The following is a 25,153-nucleotide window of genomic DNA, read 5'->3' as shown; positions in this document are numbered from 1 at the left end:
AATTAAAGTACACAAAGTGCTGAGAATAAGACACATTATAAGGACTACATGAGGACTTCCTTCAAAACAAAATAACAAGTAAATTTTAAATGTATAACACTAGCACTTTAAGTCCCTGGTGTTTAAATCTACTTACTCCCCTTCATACTGTGTTTTTCTTCCTTTTATATTTAACTACTTCTAGAAACTTTGTCCAAATTTCACCTTTGACAAAGATACTCTTCTGAATTCAGACCTAAGTAGCTCTCCCGGTTTCTAGCCAACCATAACAGTTATTGCCCACACTTGATTACTCTTAACCTTGTAACTAATTATTCTGTAATATCCTACAGAGCTGGTTCCTTCAACATTTAAGATATAGTTTAGGAATTATTTCTTTGGAAAAGCTCTCTTCCCTTCTTAGACTGAAATCTTTTTGCTTTTAGTTTTACTTAAACAATGGGATGTTCCAGCCTTCTTTAGGAGATCACATCTCTTTGTGGATGGAGGTTATCCCTTGCATTTAGGGACCCCTCAGTGTATACTAAAATGCCTTTCACAAGACAGTCCCTAAGAGGCACATTGGAAGGACCTGATATTCCTCAACTTAGCTTCGAATGGCTAAAGATGCAGGACAATAAGTATTGTGTGTATCATCCTTGCATTCAGTAAGAAGGGAGTAAATTCAGTGCTTCGGTATGTCATGGTAATTCACTCCCCCAACATCAATCAAAATAACATTCTAGAGGCATAATTTTGCCAGGGAATGATAATGAGATAGTAAGTCCTAAAGGTAGGAGTATGAAGAAATGAGCTAAAATCCCTTTCAGACACCATTTTCTGAATCTGAAATGATTTTTCAGCGATAGGTATTTGTTTGTTGGCAATAATCAGTTTGTGATGAGAACAGAATGCTGATTTTACAGCCAAAGGAAGGTATTTGGCTAACGTGTGACTCAATCATTTTACTGTTTTAACTAAGAGCATTTGTTTAATTCTCTCTGTTTATATGTTTGTGCATACTTTAAAAGCTGCAGAAGGAGTCAAAGGAATTGAACTCAGCCAAGCGTTTCTTTCATTATGTTATATGACCAGCAGTGTTGTGTACCTAGATGGAATTTCCTGAATTCCCAGGAGCTTGAAGTGTTTTGTGAAACGTGGAGTTGCAAGACTTTATTAATTAATTAATTAGTTAATTAATGCACAGCACTGAGGGTGGGACCCAGGGCCTCATATATGCCAAGCAAGCATTATATCACCAACTCTTGCTTTGTAAGCTTGTGGATGTGAAAATATTGTAAGGTATAAATAGGTTCATGTATAGTTGGAAAGTCTTTGGCAAGAATTAGTTGCTTTATAATAGTATCAATATGAGACATAAAAGAGAAGGTTGGGAGTTATGGTAGCAAGTTGCTTACTAGTACAGGGCTTATCGTATACTTCATTTCATGAATTATGTTGAACGTGAGAGACACACTAGTGGGATTTTGCTTATATACAGGTGTGTGTGTGTGTGTGTGTGTGTGTGTGTGTGTGTGCACTAAGGCCAGAAGATCACTTTGGATACTTTTTTCTTCTTTTTTAAGCGCAGAATATCTCACTGGCCTGAAAGTTACTAATGCCTGTCTCTCCAACTCTGGGGACTACAAGTGTGGCCTGGCTACTCCCACTGCCCCTTCCCCCCCAACGGAGTCTGGGCACTCTGGTCTGCCATGCTTGTATGGCGAGCACTTCACCAACAGAGTCATCTGTCTCACTGGCCGGGTCCTGAGGTACTAACCTAGCAATCAATCCACAGCCTCACTGCTTACCTATGCAAAACTCAAACTAGGGTATTCAGAGAAATTGTCAGAACTCTCAGTTCTACACAGAAAAGGAACTTTAAAATAGTACTTATATTTGAAATACTTACTTACATAAACTCTAATGGGAAAATCTTGCAGTTTAAGGGATACCGGCATGACGACAGAACCGTGAGGCAGCTGGTCACCTGCCTGTGCAGCCTGGAAGCAGAGTAATGGGTAGTGGTGCTCCTTTCCCTTCCTGCCTTTATCCAGCTCAGGCCTCTAGCCTAGGCGACGGCACAGCCAGTTATTAGGGTGGGTTCTCTCACCTTAATTACCATAGTCTAGACATTCTGTCATGAATGTGTCCCTACAGCAATCCTAATCCTGTCAAGTTTACAAAGGAGATTAACCATCACAGCCACACATATTTTGCCAAACATTCTCTAATGTATCTCCTCTCATGTTGATGGACATTTACATTATGTTCATATTGTTTTTAGCCATCAGTAACAGTACTGTTAAGAACAAACTCAGAATATACTTTTTTTTTTGTGGAAAACTGAAGACATTTCTCTAGTAAAAATTTAAATAGAAGGATGCACAGTTTGCATTTTGGTAATGGAAAAAATGAAATTCTTGATAAAATATGAAAGTTTACTTCTCTGAACTTTTATTACCATTTGTCAATATCTCTTCAAAAACGTGAAGGTTTTAAGATTGGAAAAAACTATTTTTTTATTTTTAGCCACTTCTTTAATAAAGGAAAACATTTATTTAGGGTGGCTTATAGATTTAGAAGTTTAGTTCATCATCATCACTGAGGGTCATGGCAGCATGCAGACATGGTGCTGGAGAAGGAACTGAGAGTTCTTCATCTTGATCTGCAGGTAACAGGGCGTATACTGTGTGACACACTGAGCACAGCTTGAGCAAAGGAAACCCGAAAGCCCACCCCTATAGTGACACACTTCCTCCAACAAGGCCACACCTCCTAATATTGCCACTCCTTTAGGGGGCCATTTTCTTTCAAACCAACACATCCTACTCCCTGCCCCCCAACCAAAGGTTTGTAGCCATATCATAATGCAAAAATACATTCAGTCCAACTTCAGAAATCTCCATAATCTATAACACTTTCAAACTTATTTAAAAGTCTAAAGTTCAAAATCTCCTCTGAGATTCACGCAGTCTCTTAACTGTAATTCCCTGTAAAATCAAAATAAAAAAACAAATCACATACTTCCAGCATATAATGGCACTGGATATGCCTTCTTATTCTAAGACAGAGGAAAGGGAGAATAGTAAGGAAATACTGGACCAAAGCAAGACCAAAAACCAGCTGGGCAAATTCCAAAGTCTGCATTTCCATGTCTGATCTCAAAATGCTCTTCAGATCTCGAACTCCTTTCAGCTTTATGGACTGCAACACACTTTTTTTATCTTGGGCTGGTTCCGGTCCCTGTTAGCAGCTTTCGTGGGCAGGTCCCATAGCTCAGGCATCTCCAATGTCTTAGAGTCTCCAAAGCAATCCAGGCCTCATCTTCAGAATTTTTCGCAATGGCTTCTCTAGGCCTGCAAGCAGGGACACCCCTGGCATAATGCCCGGCCTCGACAGCTTTCCTTAGTCACAGAGGGAGATTCCATATCCCCTTTCTTCTATTCTTGATTCCAGAACCACGTGGCTGAAGCAGTCAAGTTCAGCTCTCTGTTGGGACTGAAATATGACTCCCTTGTTCAATGACATCTTTACCAGCTTTCTGTTTTCAGTGGTTCCTTTCACTGTCTAAGCTTGGCTGTCGTGGAACTTGCTCTGTAGACCAGGTTGGCCAGATCTGCTTTCCTTTGTCTTCTGAGTACCAGGATTAAAGTTGTGTAATCAAGTGCCTTTCTATTGGGCATTTGCTTCACATATGCCATTTAGCAATATCTTCTGAAATGTGCTCATTTTCCTATTGGGATATATATTTTGTGCTTTTTAAAAGAAATCCTTTTTACTGCTGAGCCAACTCTCTAGCTCCCTTATATATATTTTAGCAGATATTTTGAATGCTAGTTATGCGATGACTCTAATTACTACAGGTCCAGTTTCCAGTACACTCACATGGCAGCTAAGGACTATATGTAAATATATATATATATATATATATATATATATATACACACACACACACACACACACACACACACACAAAATTAACAATTTCAAATAAGCATCATACATTTTTTTTATCTTTTATGCAGTTTGGAGATAGACCAATATTCTTTATCTTATAAAATACATTGTTTTGTATGTTTGGGGAATTTACTTTATACCTCAGCTAGCAAGTGAATAATCTATATTTAAATGTCCAAACACATGTGAGGTCTTTTTTCCCTGCGTTCTTAGAATCATTCCCATTTGTAAATAAAGTTTTATTGAGACACATAGGATACATTTATATAATATTGACCATGACCTCTCTATATATAAAGGCAGAGATGATATAATTGTATTTCTGGTTATACTGTCCAATGAAAGAAGTTTACCAATTATTGCATTATGTTTTACAGGCCCTTTGCATCGATGGGTTCCTATAATTTAATAAATATATCCTTTGATTTGTTTTGCTACAGAGTGGTATAAATTTTCAATGTCAACTCAACACATTTTGTTTTTCTTACAAAGTGTCAAAGCTACTCTTGAGGACTTATTTATAATCACCTAAAGCCTCACTGAAAAATCTTGTTAGAATTTGAGTAGGATTTGATTTAAGCTTATGGACTTTTGAGCTGTCATTTCCTTTGCTTACTCTTAGGAGCTTTGTATTTCAGGTTGACATGCTAAATAACTGTCTCATTAGTTCTAATGCTTCCTGGTGGATAGATGGTTCAGCAGCTAAGAATACTGGCTGCTGTTGCAGAATACCTAGGTTCAGTTCCCAGCACCAACATGACAGCTCACCACCATCTGAAACTTCACTTGTAATGAATCTGATATACATTCCTGAGCTCTGCACGTACTAGATTCATATGCTCACTTACATACGTGAGGCAAAGCACTCACACACATAAAATAAAGATATATAAATCTTAAAATATGCCAATGCTTATTCTTTCTCTTAGTAAGAGAAACATCATAATGATGATAATGATAGTTTTTGCCTTTTTTATACAGTGTTTCTATCTCATTTATTATTTTATAAAACATACGAAACTGGAGGAATTTTGCTATATGTTATTTTGTTGCTTTACTATTAGATAAACATAGTTGCTTTTAATAATTACTGCTTAATGTACATTGAATAAAAAGTTCCTTCTTTTGACTACTGTTTGTATTAAATTACATGAATATATTTTCTAAAGTTGAATCCTTGCATTTCAATACATGATATACTTTGTTTGAAGAAAGAATGTTAGTATTTTTTATTGATAGTAACAGTGATGTTGTCACTGAGAGCTTTCCTTGTGTCACTTTATGTTCTGTTCTCTAAGGTTAACCGGTAATCCTTTTAAAAAACATATATATTACAATATTTTATATATATGGATACAATGTAATGTATGACAGAAAATATATGTATACACATATGTATGTATGTATATATATATTCTTCATGTATGCAAGGACCTATCTCAGACTCAGGCAGACTTGCTGAATTTTGCTTTAGTCTTTGTATGCTCCTATGAGCCCTGGTTAGTTGATTTTGTGACTCTTGTTCCCCTTGGACTATAAAGAAGGTTCAACAGTTCAAGTTTAGGCTTACAACCAAAAACTTGGAACTATTTTTGTAACCATAATTACTAAAGAAGATGTCATGAATATAAAGATTGGGTGATAGGAGGAGTTTGAGGTGAAGACAGAGAGGAGAGAAATGTTGTACTCATGCATAAAATTCTCAAAATATACTAAATAGAAATTATAGAATTCATAAATAGTCCCTATTTTGATTGTGGATTCATTTATTTTTATTTGGATTACAACCACATGTTATTTTACATATCCTGAAGTTTGTTATTGATATGTTTTAATAGATTTTTTATTCATAAGAAACACAAATTTGAACATAATACTTTTGTCTCAGTCTTTACTTCTTAGATTACAATAAAAATTTTATACTTATTTTGAGAATTTCATATATGAATACTACTATTAATTATATTTACATCATTTCCACCTTCCTTTTCCTCTCCTTCAACTCCTCTTAAGTCTCTTTTATTTCTTCTCGAGTTCATAACCTCTTTCTTCCATAATTATTGGTGCACATATATATTTATGAAAGCTACAGTGCCCATTAGTGTTGCTGAGTGTAGAGAGGACTATCCTCTCACCCCTTTCTCTCTCTCTCTCTCTCTCTCTCTCTCTCTCTCTCTCTCATTGACTGCCTGCAGCTTCTCATCAAGAGTGGGGTCTTGCGAGCTTTAAATGTTTTTTGTTTGGATTCCATTTGCTTTAAATATATAACTTCTAAATAAAACAGTTTTTGCCTTCATGACTAAGTTGCAAATCTGTAACATCAAAATGCCTTGTGAAACTGTTTATAGTCATCTAATCATTAAATGTTTATCTATATTTTCCATTTTCTATACTTCTCCTTCCTTCTTACCCTTTGAATTATTCAAAATTTATGGTACTGCTTTCTCTCAGAAAATATTTTTAAATTATTGTAGCTATATTAGAATATCATTTATATTACTACCTAAAATTGTCAAATGAGATTTTCTCAATTTGTCAACACTCAAGTGTAATACATCTATTCATATTTTAAATCTGTGATGCATGTGGTTTCACAATTTCTATTATTTCAAAAAGATTCCACAGAGGTATTCTGTTATATCATGTAGCTAAGTGATTTGGTTCCCCCCTCTTTTTCTCTCTGTGTGTATTGGGATATATATACACATATATATGTATATATATATCCCAATTTTCTATATATTTCTATATATGGGATATATATACATATATATATATATATCCCATATTTCTATTTATGAATGTAAGATCATAGGCACTGGGAACTGGAAGGAAGGCTTAAAGCTTATCCCATTCAATTCTAACCAATTTACAAGCTCACAATTATTCTGTTTATGGTGTTTTGAGAGTCATAATTAGTTTATGTTGAAAAAGATGAATAAGGAAGACATGATTTCAATTTGAAAAAGCTGGCATACTGGTGGGCAAAGGGGTGTTGATATACCAAAGGGACATTGTAGGAGGAGCAGGTGCCCTGAACTGAGTTTCAAAACATTCATTCCCACTAAAAGTCTGCAATATCCTCTTGCCTTTTCCACCTGAGTGTGTCTGCCTGGTTGGGTAAAGCAGGGCATGCTTGACAGAAAATGTATTCCTATTGGGCACAAAGCGGCTCGCTAATCTTTCCCACCCTTTGGTCCTGTTGCCGGCTTTGAGAGATCAACAAAGTATATGGTAACCTTGTATTTCGGTCCTTAGATGCTTACCTTTCAATCCAGTTTGCTCTGTGCTTTTCAATCCATGTTTCTTCCCCTCTTCCTTCCCCCATCCTTCTTATTACCGATTCTCTCAACAGTGTTGATATAGCTCCGCAACTATGTTTTCTATGTTGAATAAACTACTGTACATGTGCCATGCCTAAGAAAAAAGTACGATGGAATTGATCCTTCCAGAAAAATGCACTCCTGCTTATGTAGTCCGAGATCACATTTGCATGTGTTGGCTGCAGCTTTGTCTTTTGAGTGATTGATCAGTGCTCAGACTATTTGCTAAATGAGATGTGTAAGAGGTTTTCCACGCTGCTACAGGATCATGTGAATTAAAAACAAGAAAGAAAACAAATTGCAGGAAAAATGAAATGATGGGACTCAGTATTGTTTCACACACATGCAGCCAAGACTGCAGAAAGCGTGTCTACTTAGTCAAAAACATGGCGATAGACTTGGGACTTGCTCTTGCTTTGTAGATGTCCACTTTGAGTTCTATCAAAACCATGGTCAACCAATATAATTAGAGTTTTAAATGTATATACAAGGCTACAAAGTCAAATATACCAGTACTTTATTCTGGTTATCATTAATCTTCCTGGCTTCTGCTTGGTCATATAATTCAAAAGCTTATTCGATCCTACTGGTTTTCTGCCATTGCCTGAGGATAAACCAAAGGTCGTCTTTTCTCTTTAACATGTGCATTGTGTTGTATTTATTTACCATCAATTAGTTTTTCAAAAGGTTCAGCAGATAAATTTTGCTCAGTAGTTCACTAGTATCTTACAGCATCATCTTCATAATCATTTAGAAATAGAGACTGTTTCGATTCCCCGACATAACCAGAGTGAACCCTGAGATCAAGTTCTCTGAAAATGGAAAGTTAGTGCATGGGATGTTAAGCGATGTTTGTGCTGTTGAATCAGATGTAATTTCCGGCAGCCAGAGGCTCCTCCGCAAATGTACTAAGTGTCATCATGGCTTGCTAGATGGACATAATAAGTGAAGCCAGGCTTGTTCAGCACTGTCAAATGTGGACAACTTAATGCCGTTCTCCTAAAATATCTGAGGAAGAATGTTGCTCTTGTCGCTGATACAGTAAGTGCTGGGGGATCCTAGAAACTTCTAGAAAGGAAGGTGCAATGGCAAGCATGGAAAGTCAGCAACTGAAGTGTTAAAGTGCTGTGTAGAGAATAGTGCTGGTGACCAAGGTCAATGAAGGTTAGTGACCTGGCAGAAGCCGGTAGGGTTGGACTTGGAAGACTGTTACATTGACTGAGTCAGGTGTTCCTTAAGGGGCAAGCAAGAAGTACATTGTAGAAGAAGGGAGGGCGTAAGTAGGAGAGAAGGAGAAGGAACAGGAACAGACCAAAGGGGCAGCCACGGAGAGTGTTGAGGTTGGGAAGGCTGGTAGGAAGGGGGTCCTGGAGAGTGGCATCTACTACATTATCCAGTTTAAGTCTGATATGCACAGGACAATCATATGCTTTCTTGGCATATGTTTGTGGCATGATTTTAGACGTTGTAGCTTCATTTTTAAGGAAAGTTAGCATTCAAACATTCTAAAATGAAGGCATCTATTGTAGAGAAAAAAATGCAGCCTCTACCCCCACTCCCTCACAAATACACTAAACCAAAGCCAAGCTCCCTGCTGTGTCTCTAGATACCACGCGAGTTTCCTTCCTTGTCCCAAGCTATTCCTTCACTTCCGGATTACTTATTGCTACAAACACAGACAACCCAGAGTCAGTGTCCTCAAAAAACAGAAGGGTGCGTTTCCAGTATTAAATAAGAACAAAGATTGTTTGAAGGTTATGGGTAAGCACTCATCTTTCAGATATTCAAATGACATTATCAGTCTTTGAAAACACATCATAATTCACAGTGAGAATTTGCAATTTGTAGGATTTATAAGAACATAAATATTTAGGGAGAAATTTGGGATTTCTCTACAACACTAAGTCATTGGAGCACCTTAGACCATCAGAACCTGGGGAGAGAAGTAGGATGAGCAGTCACCCGCATGTTTTACTTCAAATGATATTCAATTATTTAGTTTCTACCTCTCTCTTAATATGCTGTATGTTAAAGGTTTTTTTTTAAATGAAAACAAATGCTTCTGAATTCTAAACCAATGTAACAGCCATTTGCACATGAATTTCCATTGAGCTTTTCTGTACCTAACAACACTTTAATTTCTTCCACTTTATTTCAGGTTTTCTATAACTCATTCTTAATCGAACCAGTATGGAAAGCATGCATTACTCACAGGGAAATGCTAGAAACAGACACCAGGAAAAAGGGAATTTGAAATTGCTTAGTAATTGTGGAAATTCCTTGAATTTTTTTTTTCTTGTAGTCAAAGCAGCATAAAGCACATGTGTTTGGGGTCCAGTGTTTGTTACTGACCATGCCACTTCCTGACAACCATGGTTCTAAGGACCACATTGCTGCTCTGTGTTAAAGGGGACAGGTCATCTTGTGTTCTTTTGTTTCTTCTTAAAATAAAATAGCATGTGTTTTCCTTTGGGACACCATGTTTAACACACTTTATGACATCTCAAATGGCAAAGCATTGGCTTGGAACAACTTTGAGTAACATCCCTACCAAGAGTCTTCACATGACCAGCAGGGTTTTCTCAAGCCTTGCAGACTCGTAAAAAAAACCAGTGGGTCATTAAATGCTTGTCCAGATTCAGACACAAGCAGCAAAATGTCACATGTATCTGGAAGTGCAGTCACATTCTAGGATCAATTGTCATAGTTTTCAAATAGAGTCACTGCCATATACACTTAGAAGTGTGAACCAAATAGAAGGAAAACAATAACAGCTAAACAGGACAAACACAAGACCCATCCTTTTAACAAAGCACACTTGGCACTGAAGTATTCCCAGAAAATTACGATGAACATTTTTGAAAGCAAAACAGTGTTGGAAAAGCACTTAGTATGCAGGCATGAGGGCCCGAGTTTGGGTCCCCAGCATTTACATAAAAAATTCTTGGTGAAACACAATAATAGCATGTGCCTAAAACATTGTTCTTGCAGCGGGGGGGGGGGGGGCACACCAGGAGAATACAAGTCAGTCTCTCCCAGACAGAGCTCCAGATGGCATTTCAGTGAGAGATTCTGTCTCAAAGAGGGCAGAGAATGATTGAAGAAGACACACTGTGTGGAATGACCCCTCCCCCAACACAAGGCAGAATGGGGCTTGGAGGCTAGCAAACACAGTTTTAGTAGCATGTATGTGTAAAAACTCTCTCTAAGGTTTGCGATAAGTCAGTCCCATCTCCCTATTCCCTCAAAGTATGCATGGCATGTGGTATATGTTTTCACTTGCTGAATTCATCCTTCATGCAGCCCTAGTCTATCAAAGAGGTTAAAAATTTATAAAACTCTAATGGGATATGGTTTCAATGCTTCATCACACACCCCGTCATTTGCTTTCCAATGTAGATCAGAATAATCTCGCCTCTTTCGCTGCAGTCACCTACCTGCACCACTAATATTTTCTGAATGCTGTCCTGGGATTCCCCCTGGAACTTGGCCAGCCGGTTCTGGTTAAAAAGGATCACCAGTCTGAAGTATTCTTGCCATTGATTGTCCAGCTTTTCTTGCAGCTGACAGAGCTAAAGGCGACAGGGAGGGAAAAAAACACAAGTCAGGGGAGGAGAGGAAATTAATGGCACTGTTCAAGAAGAATGATGGGGGAAAATATAGAAAGCAGCCAATGGCCCGTTCCGCACTGTACGGACCTGACAGGAATTTCACAGTCTCTTGACTTTTCAGCCCACTCATGTGCACTCGTCAGAGACCAGTCACATCTGGCCGCCAGGATGGGGGGTTAATTTTCTCTAAATGCCTCAGCAGTTTTGTTCTAGCTGGAGCAAACTCTGTGACTGCAAAGCTGATGAGTAAAATATTTCTACTTCACCCAGTTTAACTCAAAACCGATAGCCTCAGGACATATTGAACCTTTCTGTTTGGAAAAAAATAAATAAACCCAAAACCTTTTGACGCTCTTTTTGAACGGCACATCAGGTCAAACCAAAGTTTAAAAAACATAGCCTGAAGACTTCGATGGACATCGCTGCATCTATTTTGCACTCTTAAAGCTTACTATGGCTGGCAATGTGCGTGTCAGAGCATGACAAAACCAAGGAGAATTAACTTTGCCATCAACTGCGGAGGAGAGGAGAAAAGGTAGGGAGGGGATTTCCAGCGAGGACTCCCAATTAATCTGCCTCCCTCTGATCACATGACAGGGAAGCATGTCAACATTAAAGTACAAAAGATGCAATGTTTAGAAGTGGGCACTTTTAACTTAGGACCTGCAGAAAGAAGCAGAATTTTCTTATGGGTTCTATCATACAGGGGAGTTTAATATAAAAACCATCAACAGCTTATATTAGAAAATCAACAGTTTTGCAAAGACCAAAAACTCTTTCCTTTCAACAACTGGTATTCTGTAAGAATTACTGTGATAAGTCTATATTGTAAAGGGATAAATTTAACAAAATTGACAAGAAACTCCATTTACAAAAGGCCTAAATAGTCACATATTATAGCCTGCCCATGAAAACTCATTTGGGGTTTGGTAGTATGAATAACCCCTTAGTGTGCTTTGCAAAATGGAAAGAAACAAATTTATAACAAACACAAATTCATTTGAATATCTCTTCACACCTACAGTAATGTCAAAATATGGTTGGGAGCGGAGCAGAGGTACACGAATGAGATGCTTTGTAGAACATCCAAGAAACCATGCCTGAATCTTAGAAATCTTTGCTATGTATAGTCACTTAAAATTTTTTAGATAAGGTGATTTTGAATTCCCCATGTTGTCTGTGAGTTTTTATTCTCAACAATCTCCTTAGGCTTCACCACCGCTCCCCCACGCACATGTAGGTTCGGTTCACAGAAAAACAAAGGCACTACTATGGGTTAATTTGCCAATTTAATACAAAAATATCTGTTAAACATATTTGTACTTAGTTGATGATGAACTATATAATTCAGAATAAATTGGTGGAAATTTTGGATTATCCAGACTACCAAAGTAATGTCAGCAAACTAAAGATTACCATTTCTTTGGAAAAGAAGTTCAGTGCCCTATTTCTCGAAAATTTGCTTTTTTTTCGCAACACAAGCCAAATCAGATAATTAATGGCAGGTGGTGAACTGTATGCTGATACACTCATTGCTGCATGTAGAAATGTTAGTTTTCATTTGCTATGCGCACAAGTACATGGATGGTCCCAGTAACACTATCAGAACTGTGGTAAGGACAGGAGGAGGATATGGGATTGGAGCTGTGCAGGATAGGTAGAAGTTAGCTTTGACCCTGTGTCATCCAAGATATGCATCAACGACTTTAACAACTTGTCAATTTGTATCGACAACAATGTGCAAGAGAGATCTGTATTTAAATGATCAATGACTTTAGTCTGAAACAGGACAAGGCTACAGAGTCTGCCGGGAGAATTTGTTGGACCTGAGTAAAGAGAAAGGAAGCGACAACAATGCTCTGAAGAGGTATTTAACACAAACTGAAAACTTTTTTGCACCATACTTGGTCTTCAAGTAAAATGCAATCTGTCAGACACGATAGTTTGTCTTTGAAAGGCAAAATCTTGGGGAAAAAAAGGTAGAAAATATCTTACTTGTTTATTAACTAAAATTATTAGGAAATTACCTTTGCTTATTGAGTAACTCATCCTTGAATATTATACCTAGAAAATATATTAAAATACACTGATGTGTAGTTCTGTATATTCTGGTTCAATAGGCTAGAGGTTTAGATAAATATTCTCAATAAAGAAGCTATATAATAACAATAAATAAATGCAACTCGTTAATCAAAACCTATCTATAAATAGATTTTGAGGGATAGAGGCTCTGAAGAGATATAACTAATTTTTCTTTACAAAAATAATCCTTTGATTTTCTTAGTTCCTTCCTGCCAGTAGATCATAGGTTACTGCTGTCTGCTGGAGGCTCCTTCACACAGTCTCTTCCTGCCTACTGTCCAGAAGTCAGCCTTTTTAAGAGTTTACCTAATTTTAGCTTCAAGCTTATATTCCAAACCATGATGTCATCATGACTGGAATCCAACCACTTCCCCCCTGGTTAAGTGTTGTCAAGATTTCTTCAAGCAAGCTAAGTGCTGCAGATATGAGCCTCAAATTGTCTTGATATAGGTGTGCTGTGAAATGAGCATTTGCTTACACCTGTCGGATGTTAATAGGAAGTGAATTATAAACTTTGCACATGTATCTCATGTTTCCATCAAGTTGTATACTTATATGTTGATCCACTAGATTATTGAAATATGAAATTTTCAAGGCAAAAGCAAGTGGAAGTCTATCCCATTTAAACACAGAATAGGGTGTCCACAGTCAGGACTAAGCCTAACATAACCGCTCTTATTTGGGTGTATCTCTTTTGTTCCCATCAGGTAGCATTGGATATCTCACTGAAAGGCTTGGCAGTAGATGACACACCAAGCTTAGATCAGGCCTTACTTTTGATCCCTGATGCCACCAAGCAACATCAAACTCCACAGACTGGGAAAATATGCTAAAATATTGTTGTTTTTTTTATTTTCTTTCTGGAGTATATTTTCTGTGTGAAGGATGGGATTATTTGGGAGCTGGCTTAGCACACAGAAGAACTTATTTTCCCATGAGATGTCATGGCACTTGGAGACAGCTCCATGGATAAGACCTGTTTGCCACAGAGAATGATAAAATATTATATGAGTCAGATATAAGACAAAGTTGAGCAATGCAGTTTGCACAGGGAGGAATTCCTGGGTTTGTGTTAGTACCATGGCTGGATGGTAGTGCTTTTCATGCACACAAGCCAACTGAGGAGAAGCAACTGGACACTGATCTATTTCTTTTTATTTGTCTGTATTCTTGCCCGAAACTACCACAATGACCTTACACCTATCAAGATGTGAGCCCAGACTGGTATCCTTCGAGTAGAGAAGGTCATTAAGAACCAACCCAGAAAGAAAAACACCTCAACATTTTTGAAGTTTGAGGAAAATTTGCAACTACCAGTCCTTGATAGACAGAAACAAGAAAGAATGGAAAGTTTCTGAAAAGAAGTTTTCTTTCTTTGCAACAGATAGGAACCACTACAGAAAACCACAACCAATCAAAATGTAGAGTTAGTTGTAGGGCCTAGTATGAATGTGTACATACGCAGGGCAACTCCCACACCTAGGACTCAGGGTACATGAGAGAGGAGGCATTGAGATTGTAAAAGCCAGAGGACCAGGGGGTGTGCTGGGAGACTGTGTTTCCTAGTAGCATCAGAATGCACACCCATAACGTTTCACCAGCATGACTGCCCTAAGGTAGATGAACAATGACAACAGGAACGGACATGCCAAACTGGATGAAGAAAAGTTCACAATCCTCAACCTGACCCAAGAACTGTAGGCAACTGACAAAAGCTGGAAGCAGGAGAGGTGGCCTTCCTCAGGGAGGAGCACATCAATTTGTTGTCCTGTGTCAAGTGGTCAGCCCTGAAGTCATACATACAAGGAATATTATATAGACTGAGAAGATTATATCTAGGAACATCGATGTATATAAATATATGCATTCAATAACTTCTTTAGTAGAAGAAAAGACTGACTTTGAAAGAAAGCTGGGAATAGTCAATGAGATGGTTTGGAGAGAGGAAAGAGAAAGGAGAAATGGTGTAATTATAATCCCCAAAATTTTATAGCAAATTAGACCCTTAACCTAGACAGCTGCTGCCTCCAGATTATTGCCCTGCTTGAGTTCCTGTCTTGAATTCCTCCAATGATGAACAGTGGTATGGAAGGATAAGCCAAATGAACTGTGTACTCCCCAGTTTGCTTTTGTTTTTGTTTTTTTTATAAATTTATTTATTTATTAAAGATTTCTGTCTCTTCCCCACCACCCAATTCCCTCCCCCTTTCCCAATCAAGTCCCCCTCCCTCGTCAGCCCAAAGAGCAATCAGGGTTCCCTGCCCTGTGGGAAGTCCAAGGAACCCCCACCTCCATCCAGGTCTTGGTCATGGTATTTTGTCACAGCAATAGTAACCTAAATTGTGATGAACTAGTACCAGGATTGTGCTACTAGTCATGTTTTTAGGAAAATTGTAGAAAGGCTTTGGAACTTTGGACTAGAAAGTCCAGAGGTGAGAGCTTAAAAGGTTGTTCTGTAGCAGTTTGGAGGATAAGAATATTGAAAACAGTGCAGAAAATGAAGGCCCGGCTTGTGAAATTTCAGAGGGAAATAAAGACTCTACCAGACCATTTGTGTAAATGTGGTTCTGGGTTCTGGTTATTTAACAAGAGGCCAGCACCACTGAAGTTAAACCTTTGCTTTACTGGGACAATTGACGCTGGTCAGGTGGAGCTGAGAAATTAGTGGTAATTAATAAGAGACCAACATTATTTGGGTGGAATCTGTTGGGAAGTGTTTCTTGAGAGCATACATAAGCTATGATCGAGCGGAAGCTAATGTCGTACCTTGTGCTGGTAGCCCAGATCAGTAGTGTAAAATTTATTCAAGTTTTGAAGGCATGAAGGGGTCATGGAGAAAAGCTGAGGCTTGGCACTATGAAGAGAGCCCATGAAAGGCTGTTGGTGAAAGTGTAGCCCAGGTGCATTTTGGAGATGCTAATACCATGGGATGATCACCTAGGGCAGCAGCAGTGGTGGAGTGGAGCCAGCCAGAGCCTAGAAGACAAGTTGTGTGTGCTTCAAAGGACAGATCCAGAGAAGAGACCCAATCCCCTTGGAGGAGTCCAGATGATCATGAATGAATTCCAGATAATTGGGCATAGTGTTGTCTATGCTTTTGGAGTTTGGTTTTGCTTTGTTGAGAGTATTATTCTACCCTGGTTCTTCTCTCTTGAAATAAGAAAGCATTTAATTTATTTTTGATTTGATAGGAACTCACAGTTGAGAGACTTTGAGTTTTATAAGACTGGATTTTAAAAAAAAGACTGGCTATTTTAAAGAGACTGAATTTTAGTTGTATGAGTTTTTAAAGATTGTGGGACTTTAAAAAATTGGAGTATTTCCTACTGTGATGTTTCTGTTAATGTGATACCTTGGGCATGAATAATAAAGAAAAGGTTGTGGCTCAATTGTGATGTGTTTGTGTGTCAAGCTGATACGGGTTCTGTTGTGCTGATTAGTTTTACATCACCTTGACACAAACAAGAGTCATTGGAAAGGTGGAAGCCCCAATTGAGAAAAATCTCTCAATAATACCTCAATAGACTGGGCTGTAGGCAAGCCTGTAGAAAAGCTTATTAATTAGTAATTGATCTGGGAGGGCCCGGTCACTGTGGGTAGCGTCATCTCTTGGATGCTGGTCCAGGATTCTATAAGAAAGAAGACTGACAAAGTCATGAGGAGCAAGCCAGTAAGCAAAATGTCTCCACAGCCTTTATACAGACTCCCGCCAACAGGTTCCTGCCCTGCTGGAGTTCCTGTCCTGGCTTTCCCCTCTTGGACAGTGATGTGGGAAAGTAAGTCAAATAAATGAACCCTTTCCTTACCAGTTTGCTTTTGGTTGTGTTTCATCGCAGCAATAATAGCTCAAACTAAGACAGACATGTTCATCTTTGATGGTAGGCAATAAATCAATATGTTCCAAAGACAGCAGTGGTAAACATCCAGGAAGCTGTGCAGATTTGTGTGTAGTTTCCTACAAAGACTGTGGGGATCACCTTGCCATTTTGTATAAAAGTTGATGATATTATATAAGTTCTAGATCAGAATTCTCAGTGTTGTTCTCAGACCCTCTGTATCAGCATCAGCTCAACTTCTTCTAGAAATATATCCGCACTGATTGACAGAGTTAGGCATGCAAACATCATTCATTCAAACATGCAAACCCATTGCCTGCACATACAGTGATACAGGCACATGCTTACTTCCTCATTGTCTACATATGCCCTTAACTTATCGTGTACTGAATTATTTTATTAACAAATAAGAAACATTAGTTAAGCTGATGTTTCACTGAGAGGGCCCCTGCCATTTTCTGTGGCTTGAAGTCATTTACTTTGGAGAATATATTGTAATTTGGCTTTCAAAACAATATCCTATTACACATGACCATCTGCTGACTTAGAAACTGGGATTGGTTTTGTAGAAAAAGATTTTAGCCATGTTTCTGTGCAATTTGATCTTACCTACAATAAAAGAACTATCCAAAATATTTAATGAATTTATATTATTATAGAAATAATTACTACTTTTAGATGCTTCAAAACTTGTTTAGTATTTTAAGATTTATCTCTATTCCAAGCTGTATCATTAGTATAGTTTTTAATTTATAATTTATTTCACAAAATTAAAGACCAACCTAAAATTTTTAATTTCCTAGTCTTAAAAAGCAAAAGCAGAGTTCAGATATCAAATTCATCATCATAATTATAATCCTCTGTAATCTTGTGAGTAAATTGTATGTTATCAGGTTGTGATAGTCAATGGCTAAGATGTTTTTATTTAAAAATTTCTTCAATTGTCTGTGGAATATGGAATATAAATATCATTGAAACCATGCTTTAGATAGAATTGAATGATTTTTAGAGACATATGGTGCCAAAAATTAACTCTCCAAAGCACATAACTCAACTGGCTTTTGCAATTTAAGAATACTGGGAAAAAAAGAAGGGACATTTTGAGGAAATAAGAAGTGTCCTTTTAATGAACTTCTGCTTTCAAGAATCAGACATAACAAGAGACTTTTCAATTAAAATACAAATACCATATGTGGCTTATTTGAACAATGAACTGTGATCGCATTTCCCAAAAACAAAGACAAGCCAGTACAGAACAGAACAAAACAAACAGAGAAAAAGAAAACAGAAGACCCTACATGGCAGGGTTCATTCTAACTGGAGGGCAAGGGTCAAGGTCAGCCTTTGATCTATGTTTTACCGAGTAATGATTTGGCAATCACTGGTGTAATGAAAATATAGTTGATCAAGATGACTATATAGGAAATGTGTTCTTCAAAATTATACATTTTTGTGGAAAAGTAAGTTTGTAAGAAAAAGGAGATAGATAAAAAGACCACAGAACAGCCACACACTAAAGAATAAAAAGTGCTATGGTATATATATATATTTAGCACTTTTTATATATATATATATGGTATATACCATATATATACCATATATATATAGTGTGTGTTTGTGTACACATGTATGTATATATTTATTAAAGCTTATATATTACATATTAAGGTAAATGTGTTCATATATGATATTATATTGTATATAATCTTTAGCACTTATTAACAACACAGGTAAATTTGCAATTAATGAGAAGTACTTGTTTTTCTAACAATATTACTAAAAGATATATTATTAAAATTTGATGCTATTTATGCTGAAGCGTGACAGACTATATTAAAAATATTTGTCTTCCATAATTAGACCATTATGTTTATAATTATGTGTTATAAGTGCAGGGGCCTTTGAATATACAGCAAAAATACTGCAGTTCATAACATATAGCAATCTTGGATCCAGGCTCGGATGTTTCATGCAGGCCTGTGGGCACTATGTAGCATGATGCCATTCAAATGCAAAGCCCATGTGTTGTTTTCAGAACCGAGGCTGCAGAAACATCACAGGCTCCTGGTGCTTCGGATCAGAATTAATAGTTATCGCTGTTCGTTCAGGTTTTTCAGACATTACATTTGGTTTGAGACCCCATGTGGGGTTGTGGCTCGCTGTCTCAGAAGTGCTGATGTAAACGATGGTCTTTGTCTGATTATTAAAAGGAGGAATCACCCATCGACTCTAACCAGTGTGCTGATCAACTCTGGGGTTCTAATAATGCAACACTGTTCACAGATAGGAGAAAGGGGTCCGATGGACATTTTTATGTTTTTCTTTCAATTTTGCTTTGGCTCTAAAGTGTTCCAATGAATTCCAACGCTATTAGAAGGGCACCAGGGTAGAAATGGGCGTAGTGATCCCGCAGCGATAGTGAGTGGCGCTTGCTAGGGTGGGGAAGGACACACTTGTACGCATGAATCAACACAGCTCTGGCACCAGCAAGCTTCAACGTTCACCCAAAGTCCTTCAGGGAGCTTGTGAACTTCGTGAGTATAAAGTTGGCGGTCTTAGTGGAAATATTAAGAAGAATGTTTACATTGGAGAAAATAAAATTATTTCAGATCATCTACTTATACTTCTTATTTATAAACATAGTGAAGTGTCTCCTTCCATTGCAGAAGCACGTTCTGAGTTCAACATACTTGGTAAAGAAAATATGCTACCTCCTTTACATCTATACCTTACGGAATCCGCAAAATATTGAAAGGTTTGAAAAGATATGATCAAGGCCATTTGGGAGAGAAACCAGTATGTTCCTCCACAACAGAAAAATAACTTCAGTAGTAAATATGAATATATTTTAGATTTAGATAGATGATAGACAATAGGAAGATAAAGGTGGTTATTTATTTGCACTAGACTATTAAAGTTGTGGTTATAATTCCAACCTTCTTGTTAAAAGCTTTTACACACTGAAGCATATTGCTTTTTATCAATCCCTGACAGATAAATAAAACTGATAAGTGAAGATATGTGCACACAATTTTAATTCAGCAGAGAACAGTGATGTGCAGCTCTCAGGCAAATCATATAAACCTCTTTTTTCGTAATAACCCAAACAATGGCAATTACAAATTGTTCCATAGATTTTTTTTGGTAAGACAGGAATGGCAGATACACAAAATCCTGTTAATACTGATCTTTTTATAGTTTTCTTACCAAGCTCTGTATATACAATGTATGAATCTCAGAATTGATGAGATATCTTTATTTTCATACCTGTTCCACAAGCTGGTGTGAATATTGCCAAGCTTATGCCTAGAAAGATCTGTTGTTATCTGCATATATGTTTCTTAAATGCATTTCACATATGTAGCTGGTCTCTATATTAATGAGTACAGAATTATTCTGTTGTTTAAGCTATATAGAGTCTAATACATCTCAAAATGCTTTTTATAAGACCTCTGTTACCATATAAACTCTGATAGAGATTATCTGTTATAAATGCTACCAAGTCTCATATCAAATAGCTACTAATACTGCTTATCCCTTGTGCAAATATAGACATATATTTATGTTATGTAATTTATATTTCATCAAAGAAACAAGAGTTTATTTTCACCTTGGAGAGGCAAGAGCTTGGAGCAGCTAGCCTACAGCATCTATATTCAGGGAGGAGACAGGTGAGTCACACAGCATCTGTACTTGCTTTCAGAGTAAGCTTACTTCATTTTGACAGAAATTTGACCAAAAGAAGTCATTAACAGCTCAGATATTTAATTTTATGTTCAAATCTTATGAATGGCTCCAAAAGAAGTGAATATTATTTCTATTATTATTATTTGTAATTTATAAAGAGATGTTAAACCGATAATAAGAATTTAAATCTACATAACAATTATTTTAAACATAACAACATTGTCTAAATTAGCTCTTATCTAAAGACATCATTGCTGGTGGAGTTATATGAAGTCTAAGCATGGAAGGTTCTACTGTCACTGCCTTAAGGATGAACAGCATCCACGTTCTTGCCTGGACGTCAGTCATTTACCCCCCACAACTAAGCTCTCTTGGTTTAAAATGTACTTAAAATTTTTTATCTATGATGGCTCTTAGGGAGGCCATGTTTGAGTTGTGGGTGACAGTTTTCTTTGATGATTTTCCTTCTTCTGACACTCACTTGTTTTGATGCAAATGAGCGAAGGGAATACCTAAAGGGACGCATTTTCCTAAAGCTGATTCCTGAGGAAAACACTGTATCACACACGTATAGCATACACAAGTGTGTACTGGATTGGCAATTGGAAAGGTAGCATGGTTTCATTTTAAGGATATTAAATACCACTAAAATTCACCTAGAAGTTTTACTTATTTTACATGTAAGTTAAACACATCATGATTTGTTTTAATGCATTTATTAAACATTCAACAGCAACGGAAATGAAAATGTGAGACACAACCTGGTATGTGGCAGCACCTGGTACAGAAACCACTGTGGAAAGTATGGGGTCAGAACCTGCATTTACAATGAGAAAGCTTTATTTCCATCTTTGTTCCAATTACTGACCTAGAAGAACTGAGAAGACAAAGTGTGAAGCAGTGAATGCATGATAAACACCCAAAGTCTGGGATCTGTAGCTCTACCGGAATCACAGCACAACTGAATCCTGGCTCCAGCAAATGACGCCAAAGGTATTGATGGTAAACTCATGGTGCCTTTCATGTGCTTGCCAACACTACCATTCTTTGGAAAACATTATAAACCAAATTTCAAAAGACCAATGGTGCCAATGGTTAATATACAAGGACTATGCTAACTCTTCAGAAACCATTGATGCTCTGTCACAGTCTAGAAGTTCCTTACAGGAATAGTGGAGGGATTGTTGGATACCTGAAAGATAGATTTAGGTTCTTCTATGTTACATGCCCTTTGGTAACAGGGTCATCTGAACAAATGTGACAGTGAGGAATGGAGCTGTCTGAAAGATTCATGGTTGTCAGATACGCTGAGTTCTCCAGTGGGCATGGACAACACCTTTCCTTCTCTTTCCTTTATAACATCAGGTCCTTTCACACAGGCGACTCCTACCATTGTGGTGAAATAGTTGCAAGATGCCCATGGCATCTGCTAGTTTCTAGGAGGAATCTCTTTCTTGGCTGTGTTAGTGGCCCACTACCACTCCCTCTTTTCAGTAGCTTGTGCTGGTTGCATCTCCTTAGCAGCTATGAAACCCCAGTGATTCCCAAGGTTCTACCTTTAAATCTCTTTCTATATCCTCTGCAGGTGATTTCATATGATCTTATAACTTACATTGCTAGCTACATGGTAATTTCTCCAAAATTTTTTCTACAGCATTGACATCTTTAAGTCAGAGTATACTTTATTGTTAGCTACTGGACATTACTGGAATGTCCCATGTCCCCAGGGGAACCTTGCGGTCAACTACAAAATTAAAACCACTGGTTTCACGAACTCTCTCATTCAAAACACTGCCTTTTCTATTTTCCTGCTATTTATGAGATGCCATTGTTACTCTGTCTCTCAAGCTGAAATCCCTGGAGCCACACTCAACTCCCACACCCCAATCCTTGCAGCTATGGCTGCTGCCTTGGAAGTCAGAGCTGTGAGGCTAATTGGAAAGACTGGTTACCCTCAGAAGAAACTTGGGGAAGGTAGGCATGACTCCTAAAACATATGGGTTGCTCTGAACCCAGCAGCTTGTTCTGTTAATATTAACCTTTAAGTTTTTCCTAATGCTCCTTTCATTCCTTCTTTAACTGTGATGTCTATCATTCTTAGAAAGGTTCCATGTAGACTTATTTAATCATTACATTTAGAACATAAAATTATTTATACTTTTATTTAATGAATACTTAGAATCCAAATGCTAACTTCTATATTGGTAGTAGGAATTGACATATTAGCCCTCTGATATATTAGCTTCATCCAAAAAAGAAAGAAAAGGAGAGAGTGAAAGAGAAGGTTTAGTAGGGAAATCGAATCTTGAGTGTTGTAATAGGAAAGGCAAGAGAATGCTTTCAAAATATAAGTGACTATGACATTTGCTTTTAGAAGTGGAGTGATGGGGGAAGTCTCTGTCATGGTTAAAACAGAGTGTGTTCTGAGAGCTTTTGGTGCAGTGTGGGGACTCAGTCTAACACTAGAAGTTAATTTCAATTTCAGCATTACCTTTAGTAACACCAAGAACCACAGTATTTTCCACAGGGTTTTATTTGGAAAGTTTTTTTCCTGAATAATTTACTCCATTGATTTTTGAGATTTAGAAAATGTAAACAAAAATAATTGACTATGGACTCTAAAGGGCACTTCCATTTTAAAATGGACAATTCTTCACACAAATATTTTATTGCATTGATGGGCTTGAATTATGCTAAGGAAATTTAGGAGGGCGGAGCCTGGGGTATCTGTCTAAGACCTGAACAAGTCTTGCCAAGAACATAGTGAGTGACCTTTGCATTTTGGCTCTTAGCGTCAACCCCAAACACAGCTCAGGATAACCATGTTCTTGCTTCCCCTTTTGACTCCAAATGAAATCGGCAGCCATTCTCTCTGGAGCAAAGCAAGTTAACTTGGGACCCAAGAGATTCGTAAACTCTGGAAGGTCAACAAACACATGCAGCAGCAACATAGACTAAAAGAAACCAGCAGAAAAGGCTGTGCATATAACCCCGAAGGGCAGCAACAGAAACAAAAAGGAAATGAAGTAACCTGTGTGGGCCTAAAAGGAAAGAAGAAACTGTGTGCTGTGCAGTGCTGGAGTGACATCTCCACATGTGTGAAGACATATAGCAAATGTTTATTGCTCAAGAGAAGAGCTGTAACAGACGGCAGGGTGTATTATAAAGTCGTGGTGATAGAACTGGCACGCACAGACATTTAGATCAAGTGGAAAGAATTGAGGATCCAGTTATATTGTGCTCTAGAAACAGGTAAGATGCCAAAGGTAAATACTGAAGAAAAAAAATATGTGAGACTGAAAACAAAGTCTTCAGTGGTGTTAGGGAAACTGGAGATCAACTTGCAGAAGAGTAAAAGTAGATCTTTATCTCTCACTTTGCACAAGTCCTACTCTAGATGGATCAGGAATCTCAACATAAGACAGATATAACCTCCACCGCTACATTCTAATGTCTTTGGCATGGGAAGGTACTCTGTATGCTACCAAAAGAGAAATGTACAAACCAAACTAGCCACAACACCTTTGATCTAAAATGCTGTCCTGCCTGCAAAAATATGCTAGGGTAATAGTGGCACAAAGCTTGTGGGAGTAACCAACCAATGTCTGATTTGACTTAAGGACTACCCCACGGGATGGAACCCATACCTGACACTGCTTGGGTAACCAAGAACCAGAAAGTAGATAGCCCAGAGATCTATGGTAAAATCAAATACTACTGTTCTTAAAAAGTAGTGACAAAATGCCTTCAAATGTTATTATGCAATACTCATAGATCAATGCCTTATTCATCCATCATCAGAGATGCTTCATCTTGCAGTAGATGGGAGCAAATACAGAGACTCACAGTTAGAAATTATGTATATAGAGAGACAGAGGGACAGAGATCAGAACACTCAGCTCTAAATGAGATATCTCCTTCAAATCTTTCCCCTCATAGCTCAGGGAACTTTGTGGAAAAAAGAGGCAGAGAGAGAGTATAAGAGTCATAGGGGATGGAGTACATGAGGAGAACAATGACCTCTAACTCAACAGAGCACACTAATATGAACTCACAGAAACTGAAGCAGCAGCACACACAAGGCCTGCACAGGTCTGTGCCAGGTCCTCTGTATATACATATGGCTTTCAGTTTAGTGTTTAAAAGGGACTCTGGGCATGTGAATCAGTGGCTCTCTGATTCTTGTGTCCTTTCTTAGGGCTCTTTTCCTCCTTTTGGCTTACCTCATCCAATAATGATGTGATTGTTTTCATATTATATTTTATTTTGTTATGTTGTTATGTTTTGTTTGCTATCTCTTAGAAGCCTGTTCTTTTCTAATGAGAGAGGGAAAGGGAATAGATCCAGATGTGAGGGAAGGTGGAGTGAAACTGAGAGCAGTAGAGGGAGGGGAAACTGTAATTGGGATATAGAGTATAAAAAATAACCTATTTTCAATACAAGGGGTATAGGAACAATATTTTTAAACTACAGAAGACACTTCAGCACACTGGTCCAGAAAAGGACTTTCTAAATACTATTTTTTCATATTTCCAGTTACACTTGCCCCACCCTTGTGCCCCCATGATGTTCCCTGCTCTCTTTGTTGCTTCTCAAATTCTGTGTAGCAAAACCTCTGACCATTACTCTAAATGCATCTTCTGGGTTTGCACCTTAAGGCACATCCCTGTAGGGC

The 25,153-nt window shown here is 37.7% G+C and overlaps 1 protein-coding gene across 1 annotated transcript in view; it reads right to left on the bottom strand.

The window, feature by feature from the left end:
• Positions 1-25,153, bottom strand: part of LOC121441843 (coiled-coil domain-containing protein 178-like) — a 309,575-nt gene that overhangs the window by 23,424 nt on the left and 260,998 nt on the right. The window contains exon 17 of the mRNA XM_041643164.1: positions 10,700-10,834. Coding sequence (XP_041499098.1) covers positions 10,700-10,834 — 135 coding nt within the window. The remainder of the gene's footprint in view (positions 1-10,699; positions 10,835-25,153) is intronic.

The sequence above is a fragment of the Microtus oregoni genome, unplaced genomic scaffold (assembly GCF_018167655.1).
Source record: "Microtus oregoni isolate MIOR12 unplaced genomic scaffold, Mior012 000082F_ref0000272, whole genome shotgun sequence".
NCBI lineage: Eukaryota > Metazoa > Chordata > Mammalia > Rodentia > Cricetidae > Microtus > Microtus oregoni.
The sequence above is the reverse complement of the archived record's forward strand: the minus strand, read 5'-3'. Positions and strand labels throughout refer to the sequence as shown.